This window comes from Zootoca vivipara, chromosome Z1, assembly GCF_965207765.1.
Source record: "Zootoca vivipara chromosome Z1, rZooViv2.hap1.1, whole genome shotgun sequence".
NCBI classification, from domain to species: Eukaryota; Metazoa; Chordata; class Lepidosauria; order Squamata; family Lacertidae; genus Zootoca; species Zootoca vivipara.
Genome location: NC_142583.1, coordinates 15,208,844 through 15,229,895, shown reverse-complemented (window position 1 = coordinate 15,229,895; position 21,052 = coordinate 15,208,844). Strand labels below are relative to the sequence as shown.

At 41.5% G+C, this 21,052-nt stretch overlaps 1 protein-coding gene across 1 annotated transcript in view; it reads left to right on the top strand.

Annotated features, from left to right (window-relative positions):
• The first annotated feature begins 3,984 nt into the window (after nucleotides 1–3,984).
• The window catches only part of RFC1 (replication factor C subunit 1), a 41,092-nt gene continuing 24,024 nt past the window's right edge, over nucleotides 3,985–21,052 (top strand). The window contains exons 1-6 of the mRNA XM_035111901.3: nucleotides 3,985–4,107; nucleotides 6,391–6,519; nucleotides 9,507–9,582; nucleotides 10,636–10,752; nucleotides 17,372–17,604; nucleotides 18,679–18,753. Of these exons, the coding sequence (XP_034967792.3) occupies nucleotides 4,105–4,107; nucleotides 6,391–6,519; nucleotides 9,507–9,582; nucleotides 10,636–10,752; nucleotides 17,372–17,604; nucleotides 18,679–18,753 (633 nt within the window). The 5' untranslated portion in view covers nucleotides 3,985–4,104. The remainder of the gene's footprint in view (nucleotides 4,108–6,390; nucleotides 6,520–9,506; nucleotides 9,583–10,635; nucleotides 10,753–17,371; nucleotides 17,605–18,678; nucleotides 18,754–21,052) is intronic.

Genomic DNA, 21,052 nt, shown 5'->3' with positions numbered 1-21,052 from the left:
CTAATGCTATTCTAGGCTGCATCAATAAAAGTATAGGGTCTGGAACAAGTAAAATAATAGTAGTACTGCTCTATTATTAAATGATCAGACCCCACCAAATCTACAATTGTATGATTCTATGACGTAGGACCCAAATATTTGAAGAAGGGCCTCTCCTCATCTGCTAGCCCAAACCTTATGATCTACAGAGGGTGAGACCCTGCTCATGTCCCACCAGCTACAGTATTATGTAGTATGCAATGATCTGAGATTGGTTATTATCTGCTATGGTCCTGCCATGTGAAAATATGGTCGTCTTCATTGACAACTCAAGAGACATCTTTCTTTAGGCAGAGGAGGAGTGTAGTTGTAGTTAAGAATGTTTTGATAAAGTGCTGGTATTTGCTGTATTTGGTTTTATGCTTCTGCTTACTGGTTTTAATGTACTGTACAGTATTTGAAATATACTCGGAGTTGAGTGTTGATTTCATGCTCTTTATTTTAGCTCATGGTAAACAGTGTGAGTGCTTCCCCCCAAAACCTCTGGCTATATATACAGTACATTATTTACACAATGGGTCCTGTGTGATGGCCTGATTCAACTCCCCTCCTGGAGCCTGATTGGGCTGCTCCTGCAGGCCAATCAGGTTGCTGATTCACTTCCTCCTGGAGCCAGATTGGGCGGCTCCTGCAGACCAATCAGGTTGCTGCCTTCTAGGATCCTACCTGCCTATTGTTCTAGGAACCAAGCTAAGTACATAACAGTACTGGTATTTCAGGTATTTTGTATGATTATAGTATGAAGACCTGGGGTCCCGTGGTATGAATTCAGCTAGTGCAGAATTCTACCCAGTGCAGCAGGTTGCTCACCATGGCAAGATGGTTGTTGTTCTGATTTTTATTATGTGGTTTGTGGTTTGTATATTGTAATTTTATATTGTGAACCGTCTTGAGATCTATGGAGGATGAGCGGTATACAAATATAATAAATAACAATAATGAAGGCTGGATTAGAAATGTTATTAATCACAGTGACCCTGCTTGTAAATACAGTAAGGGATTTTGTGGGGTTGTTCTTGATGATACTCTACAGATTTCAAATAGAGATCACACCAAATGGAAACCTTGCAGGTGGTTTTACATGTTCTTGTCTTAGAAACATCAGTGAGTGTGTAAATTCTGTGCAAGACTGCAGTTAGGAGAAGTTAGCATGAAACAGGCATCACAAATCTTATCAGCATTTCCTTCCCTATCTTCATTGGTCTCCCTTATATGAAGGAAACGAACATATACGGTACAAGAATAAGGCAGTTGTTCCCAGCAATAGCGTATTTCTCAGCAAGGATTTTTTTAAAAACAAAGTGATGTAGGAACCGGTCAATAAGAAAAAAAGAGGGAGAAAGCAATATACTGTATTTACAATTAGATTAAATAGACACTTTTATACGTGGCTGGAACATAACTATCAGTTGACAATGACTCCTAATACGAGTTTAAGGGTAGCCAAACTATGTGCCATAACCTTCCCCCTTTACGTACTTCCCATATTTTTTTCATCATTGTTGTTCAGTTAGTTGGTTGCTGAGTGGAATTCTAGGACCTTGATATGCAAAGTGTTGTTGCAGTATATACTCATTTCCTCTTTCTTAACCTGCCAGTGCTTTAATTCCAGACTAAAATGCACGGGGTCTCATGCAAGCCTGCAACTTCTACGCTTGATCTTTGCAAAAAGACCAGATCTAACATGTCCCAGCTATCACCATTTACTAGATACAATTCCAGTTTCTGGTGAATTACTGTCCCTACATTTTCTCCTGGGGTGCCTTTAAAAATGTTAGTGCATGCTAGAGTAGCTATGTATCAGCTCACTGCCTCAGGTCTCTAGAAATTCAACCTTTGAAGCAGTGTGAATGCATCTTCGCTCAAGTGAATATGCATGTTGATGCAAACAAATGAAGAGCTCTGCTGAATTTGTCCCAAAGTCCCTCTGATCCTATATTTCCATTTCCCATAGCAACCAGATGCAGATTCTACAAAGCTCTAAGCATGGCATGAAGGCACAAGACTTCCTCTGTTGTTTGTTTGCCTACTATTCAGAAGTCGATTCCAGATGGCTTATTTACGGAAGCTTCATGCTGATTTACCGTATTTGGGGGCGAAGTGGGTTATTTGACGAGTCAAGCATTATCCCAGACTTTGCAGTGCATTTTGCTGCCACTCTCCTTATTGCAAAAAGTCTGATCTTTTGGAGAAGCAGGCTTGCTGTGCAAGAGCACTAAATCAACTTTAATTGTGCAACCTGAATTTGCCGGTATGTGATTAAATCCCACCTGAAAATAGCATGCCTGGAAGCACGCAAAGCCTTTTTGTGGACAGTGTCATTATATGAGTTTAGCCACAAAGTGGCACTGAACTTAGCTGTATCTGGGGTTCGATGTTTTCTGTTGCTGGCCTGTTTTGTTTAAGATTTGTGTCCCCTTTAAACTTTGTATGACAGACTATTATTTAAGGCACCTGTGCATCCTGGTGCTTTATACAATGCAGCTGGTGAGGTTAAGGCTCCATCTGCACTACACATTTAAAGCTTTTGCCAGAGAATCCTGGGAAATGTAGTTTGTTAAGGGTTCTGAAAGTTAGAAGGCCTTTATTGATTTTAAAATATGTCCCTCTTCCCCGGGAACTGCACTATACACTTTGTGAGGTGTATAGGGATCTCCTAACAAGTCTCAGTTCCTTTAACAAACTACAACTCCTGACTATTTAAAGTGGCATGATACTGTTTTAAGCACAGATGGGATCTAATTTTAAACCCTTATGTTAGCTACTATACTTGAAGTTGGATGGTAAGGCTAGACTCAGTTACGGTATATCCACTGATAAAAAGTGAGATGGTTTTAGGTTGTCCTGAAAAGTGGTAAGGCATCCAACTCACTTCCAAACAAAAATGCTAACATACCTTACTAAGTCATTAAGGAGTTCCTCGGGAAGTCACCTTTGGTTTATGATTTATATACTTATTTAGAATATATATTAGCGGATCATCAGCCAAGGTTCTCAGAGCAGTGTACAAAGATACACCGATAAAATACAATGAAGTAACCAACAATAAAAACATCACTTTTTCTTTTATTTTTTTGTACTCAACTGTCCGTTTTAATCCATTAAACGATTGAGAGTGTTATGTTAAGCCTGGAGTGCAAAACGTAAGATCTGTGAGAGTTTAATTCAGTCCTTTATGGACCTGCTCGTTTTCAATAATCTGTGTCTGAATATTCAAAAATGGAATACAGTATCTGAATATTCAAACTGCTGAATGATGATTCTTGATGTCCTAACTAGTGAATCATTTTCAAACACAGGAAACGGAATGATTGGATAATAAAGGAAACCACAGTACTTTGTCCTTCGGGCTGCCTTGTCCGTGTCTGGGTATCTTCACAGCTGAAAAACCAGATATGCATGCTATGACAACTGTTAGACACTTATTGAGCATAAACATAGAGGCGTACCTTATTTTTATAAGCTACCTCTGTGTGTGTGTAACTCCCAGAGAGGTGGAGTGACTCTCCATCCTTGGATGGATTTTCAGCAGAGGTGGGGGGGGCGATCTGCTATTTAATGACCTAGCTAAGTTTCCTGCATTGCAGGGGGCTGGGCTAGATGACACATAGGGCCCCTTCCGACTCTATGTCGGATTCTATGTTTACACATGATTCTATGTCTGCACATAGACGCGCGTGGGGGGGGGGCAAGATCCAGCTGAAAAGCGCTGATTTCAGAGCTAACTAAGTACTGTACACGCTTAAATCTTAAATCCAGACTGCTGCTACTCCTGGGGGGTGCGAACTCTGGATCCAAGGGAGCTTCGGTTCGCTTGGACCCGCCGGGCCCATTTGCGCGGGAACCTATTCAGGCGAACGCCTCTCCCCTCTCCCGCGCTCCCCCTCCTCCTCCCGCCCCGCCCGTGACGCCATCACTCCGCGCGCGCCTGCGTACTCGGACCCCGCGTTCGCGCATTGGCGCGAAGCTGGCGGCGGAGAATGGTGCGCGGGTCGGTTGACCCGCCGCCAACGGCATAAACCGACGTCGCGGGAGGCGGTTCGGCAGTCGGCGCCGGGCGTAGGCATGGTGAGCGCGAGCGGGTGGCCGGGGCCCGGCCCTTCTGAGAGGAAACCTCTCGGGGGCCGAGGCGGGAGGTCGGGGGGTGGGAGGTCGGGGGGTGGGACTCCTCCTTGTGCTCCATGAGGACGAGAAACTTGATGAGCCGATGCATGCGAGGGATTGGTACGGCCTGGGGGTTGGGGAAGGAGCGTGCCTCCGAAATAGCCTCTTTTCCCACGCTTGCCTAAGCCCTGTACTCCAACCCCAATGCCCCCCCAAAACCTTATTTTGCTATTAGGGGGTGACTTTTTTGGGGGTGGGACTTCATTATTGCAAATTTCTTCAGAGAGAGAGGCTCAAGAAATTTTTTGGTGTGTGAGTGAGAGGAATTCATACACGCTGTTGTTTTTGCAATGGGACAACATTCGGTAAGTCTACGCTTGAGGAAGGAGCACAGAAACTGCTTTTGGAGAAGCAAAGGCTTTTAATTTTGCCTCCTGAAAATGTCAGGTAATGCTAAATAGGATGTGTATATGTCTACACACATATATGCAAATACTTTGCAACCATTTTTTAATAGTAACAATAATATTACATAGAAATAATTCCCTGTTTAGGGAAGTTTTTAATGTTTGATGTTTTATCATGTTTTTAATATTCTGTTGGGAGCCACCCAGAGTGGCTGGGGAAACCCAGCCAGATGGGTGGGGTATAATTTATTATTATTATTTATACCCCACCCATATGGCTGGGTTTCCCCACCCACTCTGGGTGGCTCCCAACAGAATATGAAAAACATAATAAAAGATCAAACATTAAAAACGTCCCTAAACAGGGAATTATTTCTATGTAATTTTACTTACCAAGCAATACTAAATTATATTAATTTTATCAAAATAGATTTTGTGTTCCTAAGTCATGTTACAACTTTTTAGAAGGTATTGGGGTTTTTTTGTTGGGATAAATTTAGGAATAGGAGCCTTTAGTTCAGAGCTGCTTATTTTTGCTGTTGAAAAACTTCCTCATCAGTGTGAGAGGGTTGAATTTTGCCTACTGCAGCCCTTCAACATATGTAGAGAAATGCTTCAGTGCCTTTATCTTCCTGTTTACTCTACTTTTCAAACTGGTTGTAGTATAAAGGTGGTTTTGGTGAGAGCAGCTGCTTTCCATCAAGTTCAACAGACAGATTTTGCTTTTAGATAGCTTTTCTTCCTAAGTATCTGATCTGATCTAATCAGTTCCATTTGGGTAAAATATACTCCTCTTTATGGCTGAAAGGTCTAGAAACAGTTACAAGTTTCTTTTGAAAGTTAGAATACATTTAGCTTCAAGTTTAGAATGAACAGTTGTTCCTCTTTGGGTGTTAGCTTGAAAAGAGTGTGCATCTCCCAGGTGCAGCCTGAGTAAAATGACTCATGTAGCATCTTGCCAACAGCTGTTCAAGAAGCAATTTTCTAATCACAGATCAGCAGCAATTACCTGATACTGCCCTGGGTTGAGAGGGATAGGACAAGGACACTAACCTGTAGTCCGCGCTTGTAAAAGTGGTTCAGATTAGTTCTTCAATTAGACATGCATTTAGGAGCAAGTTCTATTGAACCCAGTGGGAATTAACTTCTGAGTAACTGTGCAAAGTCCCAGATTATACAGGGTGCCCTTGGTGTGTAACTGTAAAACATTGCGGGTAAAGGCTTTCCAACTTTTGTGACTACAATTATGAGTGGCACTCTTTCGGGCAGGACTGGAAAATCTTTGGGCCTCCATGTGTTGCTGGAATACAACACCCATAATGTTTGACCATTAACTGTTGACTGGGGCTAGGTGTTAATAATATCTAGAGGGCCACATGTTCCCTGTTCTTTAGAAAATGATTGAATTCACGAACATAAATTTGAGTCACAATGTTTTGGACAACTAGGTCTCTATAAGACTATGTTCCATTTAGTTAACAGGTTTGTTGTAAAAAAGAAGGTTCATTGTAACCTCTGTAATGTCATACAGTATTTACAACTGCCATGTGAGTCGAGATGCTGCTCAAGCTACCTCTGGCTCCTGGGCCATTCAGCGATTTGAATATGGGGCAAAGTCCAACAATGTTCCATTTACTCAGTGGTATTCTTACTCAGATTTCACATGTGACATCTTGATAGACTTTTAAATACATTTTTTAAAAATACCTTATTTTAAATACTGCATTATCTGGCTTCTTTTAAAATCTTGGTTGGCAATCCAGACTTGTACCCTGAAATTTTGGAAGATGACAGATGCTTAAGTTCTACCTTATCCTTTTAACTGTTTTGCTTTCATTAGGATATCCGGAAATTCTTTGGAGCTGTAATTCCTAGAAATAAACATGAGTGTGACACTGACAGAAAGAATGAGAAACCCCAAAATAAGGAGGGGACTTCAGGCGAAAAGTCAAAATTGAAGGAAATCAAGGTGGGTGTATGCTGTTCAGATATATATGCCTGTTACAGCTTTGTCATATGCTTTTATCTTTCCTTCTTTGCTAGTGTTCCTATTTCTTAGTTTACCTGTGGCTTTGACAATCACCATTCATTAAAAAAATTATTATTATTATTTATACCCCACCTGTCTGGCTGGGTTTCCCCAGCCACTCTGGGCGGCTTCCATCAAAATGATGATGATGATGATGTTGTTGTTTAGTCATTCAGTCGTGTCCGACTCTTCGTGACCCCATGGGCCAGAGCACGCCAGGCACTCCTGTCTTCCACTGCCTCCCGCATTTTGGTCAAACTCATGTTGGTAGCTTCGAGAACACTGTCCAACCATCTTGTCCTCTGTCGTCCCCTTCTCCTTGTGCCCTCAATCTTTCCCAACATCAGGGTCTTTTCCAGGGAGTCTTCTCATGAGGTTGTCAAAATATTGGAGCCTCAGCTTCACGATCTGTCCTTCCAGTGAGCACTCAGGGCTGATTTCCTTAAGAATGGATAGGTTTGATCTTCTTGCAGTCCATGGGACTCTCAAGAGTCTCCTCCAGCACCATAATTCAAAAGCATCAATTCTTCAGTGATCAGCCTTCTTTATGGTCCAGCTCTCACTTCCATACATCACTACTGGGAAAACCATAGCTTTAACTATACGGACCTTTGTAGGCAAGGTGATGTCTCTGCTTTTTAAGATGCTGTCTAGGTTTGTCATTGGTTTTCTCCCAAGAAGCAGGCGTCTTTTAGTTTCGTGACTGCTGTCACCATCTGCAGTGATCGTGGAACCCAAGAAAGTAAAGTCTCTCACTGCCTACATTTCTTCCCCTTCTATTTGCCAGGAGGTGACAGGACCAGTGGCCACGATCTTAGTTTTTTTGATGTTAAGCTTCAGACCATATTTTGCGCTCTCCTCTTCCACCCTCATTAAAAGGTTCCTTAATTCCTCCTCACTTTCTGCCATCAAGGTTGTGTCAGCATATCTGAGGTTGTTGATATTTCTTCTGGTCCGGCTTGGGATTCATCCAGTCCAGCCTTTTGCATGATGAATTCTGCATATAAGTTAAATAACCAGGGAGACAATATACAGCCTTGTCGTACTCCTTTCCCAATTTTGAACCAATCAGTTATTCCATATTCAGTTCTAACTGTAGCTTCTTGTCCCCCATAGAGATTTCTCAGGAGACAGATGAGGTGATCAGGCACTTCCATTTCTTTAAGAACTTGCCATAGTTTGCTGTGGTCGACACAGTCAAAGGCTTTTGCATAGTCAATGAAGCAGAAGTAGATGTTTTTCTGAAACTCTCTAGCTTTCTCCATAATCCTGCGCATGTTTGCAATTTGGTCTCTGGTTCCTCTGCCCCTTCGAAATCCAGCTTGCAGTTCTGGGAATTCTCTGTCCACATACTGCTTAAGCCTGCCTTGTAGAATTTTAAGCATAACCTTGCTAGCGTTTGAAATGAGCGCAGTTGTGCGGTAGTTGGAGCATTCTTTGGCACTGCCCTTCTTTGGGTTTGGGATGTAGACTGATCTCCAATCCTCTGGCCACTGCTGAGTTTTCCAAACTTGCTGCCATATTGAGTGTAGCACCTTAACAGCATCATCTTTTAAAATTTTAAATAGTTCAGCTGGAATATCATCACTTCCACTGGCCTTGTTATTAGCAGTGCTTTCTATGGCCCATTTGATTTCACTCTCCAGGATGTCTGGCTCAAGGTCAGCAACCACACTACCTGGGGTGTACGAGCCCTCCATATCTTTCTGGTATAATTCCTCTGTGTATTCTTGCCACCTCTTCTTGATGTCTTCTGCTTCTGTTAGGTCCTTTCCACTTTTGTCCTTTATTATGGTAATCTTTGTACGAAATGTTCCTTTCATATCTCCAATTTTCTTAAACAGATCTCTGGCTTTTCCCATTCTGTTGTTTTCCTCTATTTCTTTGCATTGCTCGTTTAAGAAGGCCCTCTTGTCTCTCCTTGCTATTTTTTGGAAATCTGCATTCAGTTTCCTGTATCTTTCACTATCTCCCTCACATTTTGCTTGCCTTCTCTCCCCCGCTATTTGTGAGGCCTCATTAGATAGCCACTTTGCTTTCTTGCATTTCCTTTTCATTGGAATGGTTTTCGTTGCTGCCTCCTGTATAATGTTACGAGCCTCCATCCATAGTTCTTCTGGCACTCTGTCCACCAAATCTAAATCCTTAAACCTGTTCCTCACTTTCACTGTGTATTCATAAGGCATTTGATTTAGATTGTGTCTTACTGGCCCAGTGGTTTTCCCTACTTTCTTCAGTTTAAGCTAGAATTTTGCTATAAGAAGCTGAGTCACAGTCAGCTCCAGGTCTTGTTTTTTGCTGACTGTATAGAGCTTCTCCATCTTTGGCTGCAGAGAATATAATCAGTCTGATTTCGATGCTGCGCATCTGGTGATGTCCATGTGTAGAGTCGTCTCTTGTGTTGTTGGAAAAGAGTGTTTGTGATGACCAGCTTGTTCTCTTGACAGAACTCTATTAGCCTAAAACAAAATATTAAAAATACAATAGGTCTCGTCACATCAGGCAGATGATGGCTCAGTCACAAAACACAGGCCACTCTGACTGTTTTGTATACAGTGTCTAAGCTTGACAGGTTTACAGACCATTCTAATGAACTATGCATAATTGTTCATGTTTTGGCAGTTAAAAATTTTAATCCTAATAAATTCCTTTTGGGAATAAGGGTGGAAATGCCAGAAATGAAATATCTAATTTGAGGGGGAATCCATATGAAAAGCTGTTGCTTTTTTATACCCATTTATGGAATTTCATTCTTATCATTGGGATTCTTGTACATATGAACTACATCTCATATCTCTTTTTAAAAAATTGTCTTTGTATGTGACAGTCCCTTTATTGGGCTGCCTCTCCTAAGGTAGTCCTTGGTAAACAAGAGTTAATGTTGAGAGAATTGTTTGGATGAGTAACTAATGAACCATTTCAACTAGGTGAAGAATTCATCTCATGGAGAGGATTCTGGGCACAAACAGGTGAACAAGAAAAAGAGGATAATCTATGATTCAGGTAACATTTATGACTTCTGTTTCTATGCTTTTTCCATCTTTGAGATAACTTTCCTTAACCCTCTTTTGAGAGAGGGTTACAAAATCTTAGCTACGTGTCTCCCAAATGAAATAATTTTCCGTCATAAATTAGGCAAAATGTGTGTCTACAGTGATGGTATCTATTATGACCCTTAAGTCACATGGTGACTATTGCTATTCCAAGGCATGGAGTTAATGTTTTGGGCTGTAATCCTAACCCCATTTACCTAGGAATAAGCACTGAATTCAGTAGGATTTACTTCTGAATAGACATGGTTAGGATTGAAATCTTAGGCTTGTGTATCTGCCTCTTTTATATGAGCACCTGAGCATTATATTTGACTGTTGTCCCGTTCAGCCCAGTATTTCCAAGTTTAACTGACCATGCCTCCCTTGGGCAGAGGTCTTTCTCAGCCCTGTTACCAACTTCTTACATGCACTCAGATTTAATTTTTTTAAACAATAAACAAATTCACTCCAAATAGTTTGTGCAGTTCTTTTGTGGACCTCCATCAACTGACTGAGTAGAATTGTTCCTAAAGACACTATAAAAAGGTGAAAGGCTTCTTAGATATTTCTTTTTTACTTTTTGCTGAAGAATATTGATTGAGTTCTGTAGGTGAAGAAATCATACAAGTTTTCTTCAGTGTAAATGCAAAACCTGGCCTGCTTTATCTTATTTCTCCCATCCCTGTGGGCCAATTTTGGCTGGTTGGTGGGATCTGCTTGCAAAGGAACCATTAGGAGCCCACTTGAAGCTCCTAGTTGTTCTTTTGGATTCTTGTCCTGGCATGCACCTAACGTCACATAGGTGATTTGGGGAAATGAGCTCGTGGGGCAAGTTGGGACTATGCTGGATATACTATGGTGGGACTATATTTAGGCCTGCAGATCAGAGGTTCCTTGTCTCTGGATCAGAAGGGAGCTTTAGTCAGAATCTCAAGTGAATTCAGAATTGCTGTTCTCTTCTTTGGATGTTTTCTCTGTAGATGGATATGGCAGAATTAAATGATACTACTGTGCTAAATTGCAGATTCTGAAGAGGAAGTCCAGGTGGTGAAGAAATCAAAGAAGCCGCCAGATAGAAAACAGTCTTCAAGACCTGATAAGATTCTAAAGAAGGACCCTGTTGTTTATGTTTCAGAGACAGGTAATGAATTCAGCCTGAATGCAGCTCGTATGTGGGGTTTGTGCTGTACTAAAAATGCTTGTGTAAAAAAGGATTTTAAAAATTCATGGAAGCAATGCAAAAATAAATTTGCCTCTACAGTACACTATGATCTTATTGTACTTTAACTTGCACAAGAAACCTATACCCAGTTTGTTTACTTACAGATTTTTCTCTTTCAAATTATTGGCTGTGGCCAAAACATGCCAGAATTCTCAAACTTTACATTTATAAAGCAGTGGCAGTCATGCCCCTCCCCCATTTTTATTTTTTTTGATACTGTAGTTCGTTAATAGAGTTGTTGGTAGACCCCTATTCCCCTCAGAGAGCTACAATTCCCAGATGGTTTAACCGTCAATCACTCTTGCCTGGGAACTATGGGAATTGTAGCTCTATAAGGAGAATGGGGTGTCCTAATAACTCTCAGCACTCTTAACAAACTACAGTTCCCAGGATTCTCTGGGGAAGGCCATGATTGCGTAAAGTATAAGCCTGCTTTAAATGCATAGGGTGGATAGGGTCTAGGTCATTTGTGGTCTAAAAGAGGGTTAATTTTTTAAAGTATGAAAACATTTTATACTTTCTACAGTAAACCAGGTTGAATGGTTGTTTATGGCTCTAGTATTCAAACAAAGAACTGCATGGTTTTGTAACAACATGCAGTTTTCTATATTTTTAGCAGAATACCTTTTTTTGGAATGAGTGTTAAACATTGTGGGGTGTAATGTCAGACAAGCTAAACGATAGGTGGATAATTCTGCACCAAGGATGGGAATAATAAGGTTGATGAAAAACTGACTATTTTTGATGACTGAAAGCTGAAAATTAATTTCCCTTCTCATTGAGCTTTGGACTAAAGGGTTTTGAAATTTTCATGATGTATGTTCTCTGTAGACTTGTATGTGTTTATATCTATATCTATATATCTATAGAACGCCCTTGGCGATGTGCCCAGAAGTAAGGCAACAAGAGGTGTTCTGCATTAGGTAACTTTAGTGGTGTAGTTAAAAGATTTCTGCATGTGACGTGCCAGAAAACATTTGGTCAAGGTTAATTGTGGAGTGTCTTGGTTGTAGATCAAGGTTATTCTTAACTAGTGATTGTAATTAGAGTTAACAACTTAATTTGAAACACATACTGATCAGCTGTGTATGGTTGATCTGTCCCCTGGCTCTGAGCAGTGTTTTTACAGACAATTGACCTTACTACTCTGAAACTGTCAATAGGCGTGTCTCAGTCTTGAAATATATGAAAGAAGATATTGCAGTGTATAATTGATTCCTATATTAGCCACTTTACAGCACTACAGACTCCATGACTGAGCAGATCTGAAGCATGGTTTAGGTCTTCCAGACCTATTATATTGGGGATAAGGGTGGATTATTGGTTTGTTCTTGTTCGTGTTTTTATTACCGTATATACTCAAGTATAAGCCAACTTTTTCAGCACATTTTTTGTGCTGAAAAGCCCCCCATGGCTTATACTCGAGTGAGGTGGGTGGTGGCGGAGGATGAGCAGCAAGAAAGGAGCCCTTTTCCGCTGCAACTGCCCCCCTCTCGCAAGGGCAGCCGCGGTTGGGAGAGGTGCTGCACTGCGTCTCTCTGAACCGCGGCGGAGGGACGAGCGGCGAGAAAGGGCCCGTCGCCGTCGCCACCAGCAAGGACACGCACAGGACACGCAGTTCAGAGATGCACTGCGCCTCTCCGAACCACGGCTCCTATGCCTGCTCTTGTGAGCGGCAGAGGCGGTGGAGGAGGGATGATCAGCCCGAAAGGGCTGCTTTCAGGCTACTCCTTCCTCCTCCACCACCTTTGCCACTGTTCCGACGCATGCACGGCAGTACTCCTGACACTTCCCACCATACCTTCGCGCCTCGGAGGCTGAAGACGCACCTCGAGGTCAGTGGGACGAAGGGGCCTGGTTTGCTTTTGGCTCCCTCGGATGCAAGCCCTGGACTACGTCTTTCTTGCCTGTGTGTTTTAGTGGGGTAGAGAGGTTGTTTTGGGGAGGGGGGAAGCACCTGTGTTTTGTTGTCATCACTGTTGGAAACGTTGGGTAAGATAGCACCAGTATCCCCTTTATCAGTTGAGAATAGCTGGTGTTAAAACAGACTGATTGCAGCATTGCATTTAAAATACCATGCAATGGCAGCAGTAAAATGATTTCTGCTGCCATCCATTGTGCAAAGCATGATTTTGTAGCTTTTTTTCCTGGAAGGAGAAAAGGAATGTGTTGAACCTGGGCTGTATCTGCTGAGAAACTGCTGAGAAACTGGCCATATTTTGCTTGCTATGATGTTCTGTCCCTCACCTTGCAGAAAAAGAAATTGCTTGGATTTGACCTGATGTGCTGTGTCTTTTAGACTGTTGATTCCTTTCCTGCTGCTGTGTTGGATATATATACAATATTTTAGAAATGGGAAACTGTTTTAACTGTTGTCAATCTCATTCATTCTGGCCCAATAACTGCTTTTGAAAGCAGTGATATACTACTCAATTTTAAAGTTATTTTTATTTTCCCACAATAATCCTTTTGGGTGTACCTTTTGGCACTGTTTACAGCAGAAATAATTTTTTTTCGCACAACCCTGACTTGAAATCTCTCTCTCTCTCTCTCTCTCTCTCTCTCTCTCTCTCTCTCTCTCTCTCTCTCTCTCTCTCTCTCTCTCTCTCTCTTTTGCAACTGAACAGCTCAAGCTCTGGAGGATTTATGAAGAGTAGATTTATAAATGGTTTCTGTATGACACCTCTAAGTTCAGAGGAAGCGTGCCTCTGAATACTAGTTGTGGAAAACAGGTGGATTTTTTTATCTGATCCAATAGGCAAGGTCAGGACATTCTTAATTTGTCTGCTTGGATTCAGTCCTAAAAGCAGATAAATGGTGGTCCTTGAGCTATTTGCATCTGAAACGGTTTATTGTGTTGAATGAGGTTGCTTGTCAGTTTCCAAATTATAGCTAAAGTACTTTCTGAAAATTGTTAGGCAAACATGAGATTAATGTCTTCTTAGCCTGTGCCATTTCAGTTTCTCTTGAACTTGGCTTCCTGGAGATAAAATTCTAAAGTGTGTGATGATCACGTGAAAAATTGCAGTATCTTTTTAATGTAGGAAGTGCCGTACAGGTCATTAGGTTTATCATTTAAATCCTCATGAAACACTTTTCATCATTACTGTGTTTGGTTAAACCAGCGTTTTTTTCCTTTTAGGTTATTGATTGTCTAAGACAGAACACAATGTCTCTTGGAGAACACAGTGTCTCACAAGTGATGGGAATATGCAGAGTGGTTTTATAAATATTTCTGTGTCTAACTAAAAAGGTAAAGGGACCCCTGACCATTAGGTCCAGTCGTGATCGACTCTGGGGTTGCGGTGCTCATCTCGCGTTATTAGCCAAGGGAGCCGGCGTACAGCTTCTAGGTCATGTGGCCAACATGACAATGCCGCTTCTGGCGAACCAGAGCAGCACACGGAAACGCCATTTACCTTCCTGCTGTAGCGGTACCTATTTATCTACTTGCACTTTGACGTGCTTTGATAAATTGGCCCAGTATATTGGGAGACATCCAAATGTTTGAGAGTGTTCACTAACTTGCATGCGCCACTGTTTAGCTAAGTATGGGACCTTGAATGTTGTTTGTAGAAGGTGACCTCTTATTGCTGCACTGAACCTTGCTCAGTTTCATAAGTGGCTTTTAATTTGCAAGGGCTGTGGTTTTTCTTTCAGTGCTTTTTTGACTGTTCATTAATGAATAGAGTGTTTTGACAGATTTGTTTGAGAAAGTAGACCTGTATCAAAACTTTCCTATGCTTTATGTACCCATTTTTTTCTATACAGTACAAATATCTTATCTGTACCCATCCCTGCAGGCCAAGTGTAATAGGTGGGTGGGGCCACCAACTGTCAGTCATCTGACATCATGCTGATGCCATGTGACTGAGAGGTGGGTGGCCCTTTCCATCTGTCAAAATTGCATAGGTTGGGAGGGACCTGCTTTGCCAGTTTTCACCACATTGAATAAATAGCTTTGGAAAGAAACCTGATCTGTTTTGGCTGCTCTGTGTTTTTCTAACTCAGCTCAGCATTCAGGATTGAAAGCAAAGTTCCTTGGTCCCCATTCACTATAATAGAGAAACTAGTTCTGGCAAGAATTATTTTCCTTTCCACAGAAGTGACTAAAATTTGCAGGGATAAAATTTGCAAGCTCCAGGATTAACCATCCAAACTCTGGGCAGATATGCACAGGGCTTTTTATGCGCTGCACCTCTGAAGGTTTTTTTGTTTTGTTTTTTGCTAAAAAGCAAATGAAAAGTCAATAACACTGTTTTTTGTTTACTGCCAGATTTGGCTGCAATTTGCAGGCATTGTTATCCCTTCTGAGGGGATGACATAGCAGCTATGTTTCTTTTGTAAAGGCAGGCTTTACAGTTTGGGGATAGCTATAATAGGATCATAGGGTGGTGTTAGAAAAAGGAACATGGATACCCAGGGAACACTGAGATGGGACCAATGTCACCCACCAGCAAGAACCTTTAGAACCTTACCCTTATAGTCATTGGTGGATGTGGGCTTCTGCTACTACCATGGATTTTTGGGAATAAAATGCAGATCTCTATTTCCTTCCCTAGAGAAAGGCATTGCTCCACATGAAAACAGTTTGTAATCCCACCAAACCTCTGTCATTGGAGTGTCTTGGGAAATTAATTGACTGTGATTTAAAGCAAAAGATCCGTTCCACCTCTTCCCCCCTTCCCCTTTGAGCTCTGGCATTTCCTTAGTCAGTTTGGTTTTGTGTCTCCGGAGTTGGTGGGTAGCTTTGCTTTTCAACAAAACTGCTTGCTATTTGCCAGATCAGACTTTCATTACTGATCATGGAAGATTTTTGAGGAAGGACCCTGGTGTTTATTGGAAACTGGAAATTCTGAAACACTGAAAACAAAGTTCACAGAGACCAGAATAAAATCTTACTGATTCTTATACTGTATACCAAAGCTTTTCACCATCAGAGGAAGCAAAAGTCTGGGAATGTCATCCATGCCTGATTTGTAGTAAAGCTAAAGGGTAAAGGGACCCCTGACCGTTAGGTCCAGTCGCGGACGACTCTGGGGTTGCGGCGCTCATCTCGCTTTACTGGCCGAGGGAACTGACATTTGTCCACAGGCAGTTTTTCCGGGTCATGTGGCCAGCATGACAGCCCCTTCTGGCGAAACCAGAGCAACACACAGAAACGCTGTTTACCTTCCCACTTGGAGCGGTACCTATTTATCTACTTGCACTTTGACGTGCTTTCAAACTGCTAGGTGGGCAGGAGCTGGGACCAAGCAACGGGAGCTCACCCTGTCACGGGGATTCGAACCGCCGACCTTTTGATCGGCAAGCCACCCGCTGTAGTAGTCTTTCTAATTACAAAATAGCAGCCACAGTGAAGCAGAAGTAAGGGTTTCACATGTAATATATTAGCAAGAGGTAGGGGAAAAACAGGGATGACAGAGCTGGGACTGGAGGAGGCCATTTCTGCCTCGCCTACTCAAATACCAGCTTCAGATCTTTCAGTGAAGTGTCCTTTTTAAGCTTGTCTGAAAACTAAAATGTGCCCTTAAGAAACAATGCAACCATCAGAAGAATTCACTGGCTCTCTCTTCTGCCCTGGAAGCTGGTTCAATGGTTTTAATATACGTTATTAGGAGTTCCACATGCTATTCTTATGATCATATTGTATGGGCAGCAAGACACAGTAGCTAGGATGGCTGTTGCTGTGATATGAAGACATGTCCGTGTTTGTTTTAATTTCTCTAGAGAAGTAATAAAATGGGACTAATATTTAAATAGATTCAGTTTTATGTTTTTATTGCAGCTCAAGGTTTTAACATTTCTCTTCAGATAAGAGGGCTGTATAATTGCAATTCTTGCATCTCTGGAGGAAAAGGCCTGCTCACATAGCATTGAGAACAGGGTGATGACCAAGCAAAGAGGTTAAGTGTCACAGGAAGGATCTCCACGTTCAGGTCGGGCTGTGCTTCATTTTCAGCACAGAAATGATTGCTGCCAAAGACACAGCTGCTGAATGTGGACATTAGCTTGGTTCTTGAAATGTCACCAAAGGTTGTTGGGGTCAGGCCTGGGACTGAGCTTTGTGGGCTTGATCAAGGTCTTTGCAGGGGAGATGTGAACATTGAAAGCACCCAGATTTAAATGCATGTTAGAAAAGATTTCCCCTTTTACCCGTTTTGAAAGGCTGCATATGGTATAAACCCTGCTAGAGACCCAACAGCCACCCACTACCAAAGACCCTTTGGACCACAGGTTATTGTGCAGAGTGTAGTTATGCACTTGGTGCAGCAGTTTTTCAGGGTGCAGCCTCTAAAAGCAGCACCTGTGCAAATAGATGGAGATAATCTCCATCTTTTTTGCATTGGGTCTCTCTTCCAAGGCCATACCCAAGAAAATATTTTTCTTTCTGTGTGGGGGAGGCCTAATAACAGGTTGAGACTCTGGGCCCTTTGGATTTTTTTATATATATATTTCCTTAGTAAGGAAACATTACTTTCAGGTTGGTGTTTTGGTGCTGAGGAGTAATTAAATATATTTCTTTCTTGGCATGCAGATGAAGAAGAGGACTTTGTTAATAAGAAGGTCGCTCCCAAACCCAAGGAAAATGGGACATCTGCGGCTATTCGTTTTGGGGCATCTGGAGCATCAAAGACTGATCCCAAACCAAAACTGAAAAGTAAACCCCTATCTCCAGTAAAACTGACACCAACCTCTGTAATCGATTACTTTGGAACTGGTAGCATTCAGCGATCAGAGAAGAAACTGGTGTCAAGCAAACGAAAAGAAGTGAGTAATGCAAGAGGGTGACTCTTCTAGCTGATGTGTGCTTATGAGCAGGAGAGTTCATGAACTTCATGAATAAGCTATTGGTGTGAGGTCCATTTCATCTAGACTTCCTTTTATTAGGGTGTGAGAAGAGCACCTTAAGTGGATTTTGGAAATGGCAGTTTGCCATGTAATATCAAATTAAGGAAAATGAGGGAGACTGCTCCCTATATAAAGAGAGTAACCGTTTTAAAAGAAGAGATATTCTGATACAAATAAGAGATGAGGAAGGTGGGTTATGTCATTTAAGATGCATGAAATGGAATAGGAAACGATGGTCACAGCTACATGCATTTAAAGTGCTTTTATGGCACCATAACCACTATGGAGAAACCTGTGAGCTGTAGTTTACTTAGGATTCTGGCCTCCCAGCACCCTTAACAAACTACAGTTCCCAGTATCCTTCATGACTGTTAAAAGTGATATAAGAATGCTTAAAATATATGGTGTGACTTACCAGCGTCTGCTACTGACAACCATTGACCATAAATCTCAAGACAAGCTGACCAGATGCTTTCATATCTGTCCTCTTTACACTCATGTTGATACAAGGCCAATTCATATTGGGGCAAGGAATGCAAAATATTAGTCCATTTGTTGTGTGGGGAGTGCTGACTTTCCAGTGTTCAAGTACCATACACTTTGAGTCTGTGCCAGTCAGGAAGAAGAGGAAAGCAAAGCCCTTAATTCTCACTTCCTTGTCTGTGCCTAGCTTTTTGGTGTCTGCCTGTGGAATGTGGCATTGTTGTGCAATAAAATGTGACGAATGTCCAGAATCAATATGCCGGCACACTAAAATATGTAATCAATATTCTTAGCATTAGGTTCTCTGAAATGTTGCTTTGAAAACGTCTTTATCGCCTAGAATTAGATTTCCTCCCTGTACAATTCCTGTTCTGCTTGCTTCTTGTTTTAAGCACAGGCATTTAGGTTGAGGCTTTATGATTTTTCTTCTCGGTCATTATTCCATGATGCTTGTCTAAGTAATGGGTTCACTGTGAGCTCCCCTGTGATTCTTCTCTCTTTGCGGTGCAGCTGTCACAAAGCAGGGATCCCACACTAGATGATGAGGCTGTTGCCAGGCAGCTACAGCTTGAAGAGAATACAGAGGTAACAACAGACAAATAAGCATGTGCACTTCTCTGGCTTTTAAAAACATAGTTTTCCTTGATAACAAATATGAAAGGCTCCTCTTGCCTATTTTGTTGCAGGACAACCATTCCTACTGAACCTTCCCTTTTCGATAGCATTTTTGTAAGTTGAATCTTTCCTCTTCCTTCTTCCCCTTTCTCGATTTAATTTGATTCTTCCTAGATCCTAGTGTTCAAAGAATGACTTCAGCACTCATTCCTGAACTCTTCCCCTTCCTCCCTCACTTAGAAAGTACATATAATTGTACTACTATGGGCACAAGCTTATTTCATGGCTTCTGTCTCCTCCCCGATAAAGGTAGCTGTGATGAAACTATGAACATCTACATGTGTTTCTTCTGCATGATTATTTAACAGCTTTGCCAATCTACGGTGTTATGATGTTTTAGGGAAAGCCACAACACCAACATTACTTAGCCCCTCCCACCCCCAAAGTTAGCTCTAGAAAAGAGAAAACCAACATTACACCTTCTAGATGTTTTGGAGTACAACTTCCACAATCTCTGATCATTGATCTTCCTGGAGCTGATGACAGTTGTACAGTGGTACCTTGACTTCCGAATGCCTCAACTTCTGGCATGAAAAGGAGCTCCACTTTTGTCAGGGAAGTTTCCTTTTGTGCTACCACTTCCAAAATAATTTTGTTTTAAAATTTTAAAGAGGAAATGCAAAATCATACAACAAATATTTGTCATTCCCAAAGAGCATGGAATAAGACGTTCAAAAATTAGACCCATCATCAAAAGAACCTCTATCACAGCAGTCCTAGAGGTCTTGTTTGGCTTCCTTAAAGCAAAAGAAGTCTGCAAAGAATCTTTTTCTCATAATGCATTATTGTGAACACGGAGTAGTCACAACAAATAAGAAATTGCCTTGTCCCACCATAGATATTGCCACCCACATGAATGAGTATTTAGTTCTAGGGTTAATATATGATAGAAAAAGAAAGGCTCCTGTGCTCTTTATTTATTTCTGTAACCATCTAAGACTGTAAAGACCTGTATAGGACAAAGGTTGTGCTTCCCAGACTAGAGAAAGTCCTTGCACAGTCATGCTATCTTCAAAGGAAATTATTCCCTTGATAAGGGGAGGCTTTTATTTTTTTTTTTAAAAAAAGTGGTTGGCTCTCATGGGTAGCCCTGACTGGTTAGCTTCATAAGTATTTGCTAAGCTGAAAGGGAGTTTTACTCTTACTTTGTGTTTCCCTGTTGTCGGCTGTGGGAGGACAGCTGAAACCTGTGGACTAGCCAGCCCTGCCATGTGGCTATGGAAAACCACAAGTGGTGTAGTTGCACTCGAGTGAGATCTGGGTGGTCTGGTCTTCCATACAGATTTAAGGCCTCCAGAGGTGTTCTGAAACTGATAAGAGCAGTCTCGACCATGATGTAAAGTATCCTATGCTAAGTGGAAATCTACTGAAAATACAATCTTTGAAAAAATATGTAAAATGTGAAACTCTGGAAAATGTACTTGTTTGGACTTGGAGACAGGCTGATCATAGCTTTCTGCTTTGGTTGCATTGGCGCAGTTACAAGGTTTTTTTCGGTGTTCCATCCTGTATCGCTCCCCACAACTATAAGAAGAAAGGGGACTTTTCCTGTCTGCTGGACCAGCCACACCAATAGCTGCTACCAGTCAGAGTACAGTGCTAGAAAAAGGAAATGATTGTTTGCTGGTGCTGAAGCTTGAACATTTCATGGTGAAATATAGAAGCTGTAGATTATCAGGATTTCACTGAAGATAAAAAGCCATCCTGTTCACTGGAAATGAACATTCTCTATGCATTTAAAATACTCAACTATGTATTCCATGTTTAAATAGCATGTTAAAGAAATTGATAATTTGGAACGGTGGTTTAGTTTTAGTGTAGATTAAGATTTTTAAAAGAAATTAATAATGATCCAATGCATATAGATGGGAACTTTTCACTTCTTTGCCGGATTTCTGCTTTTGCTGCTGGGCCTGTCTGCATTCAATTTCATACAGAAAACAAGAAAGATTAATGTTATTCATTGGTCCAAATATCCTTCTGTGGCTCGCAATTGCATAAAAGTAAACCCTGTGGCACTCTTCTGCTTATAAAGTTATCTGTCTGAATCATGCGTTGAGGCAAGTTTTGATCTCATTGTTGCCAAAAGATTGGATTTGTGTAATGTGTGCAGAACAGCTCTTATCAATAAATCTCTTGGCAAGAACAAATTAGCTTTCCTCTTAAGAAACGATATTTGATAATAGCAGGATGCAGCAAATGCTGTATT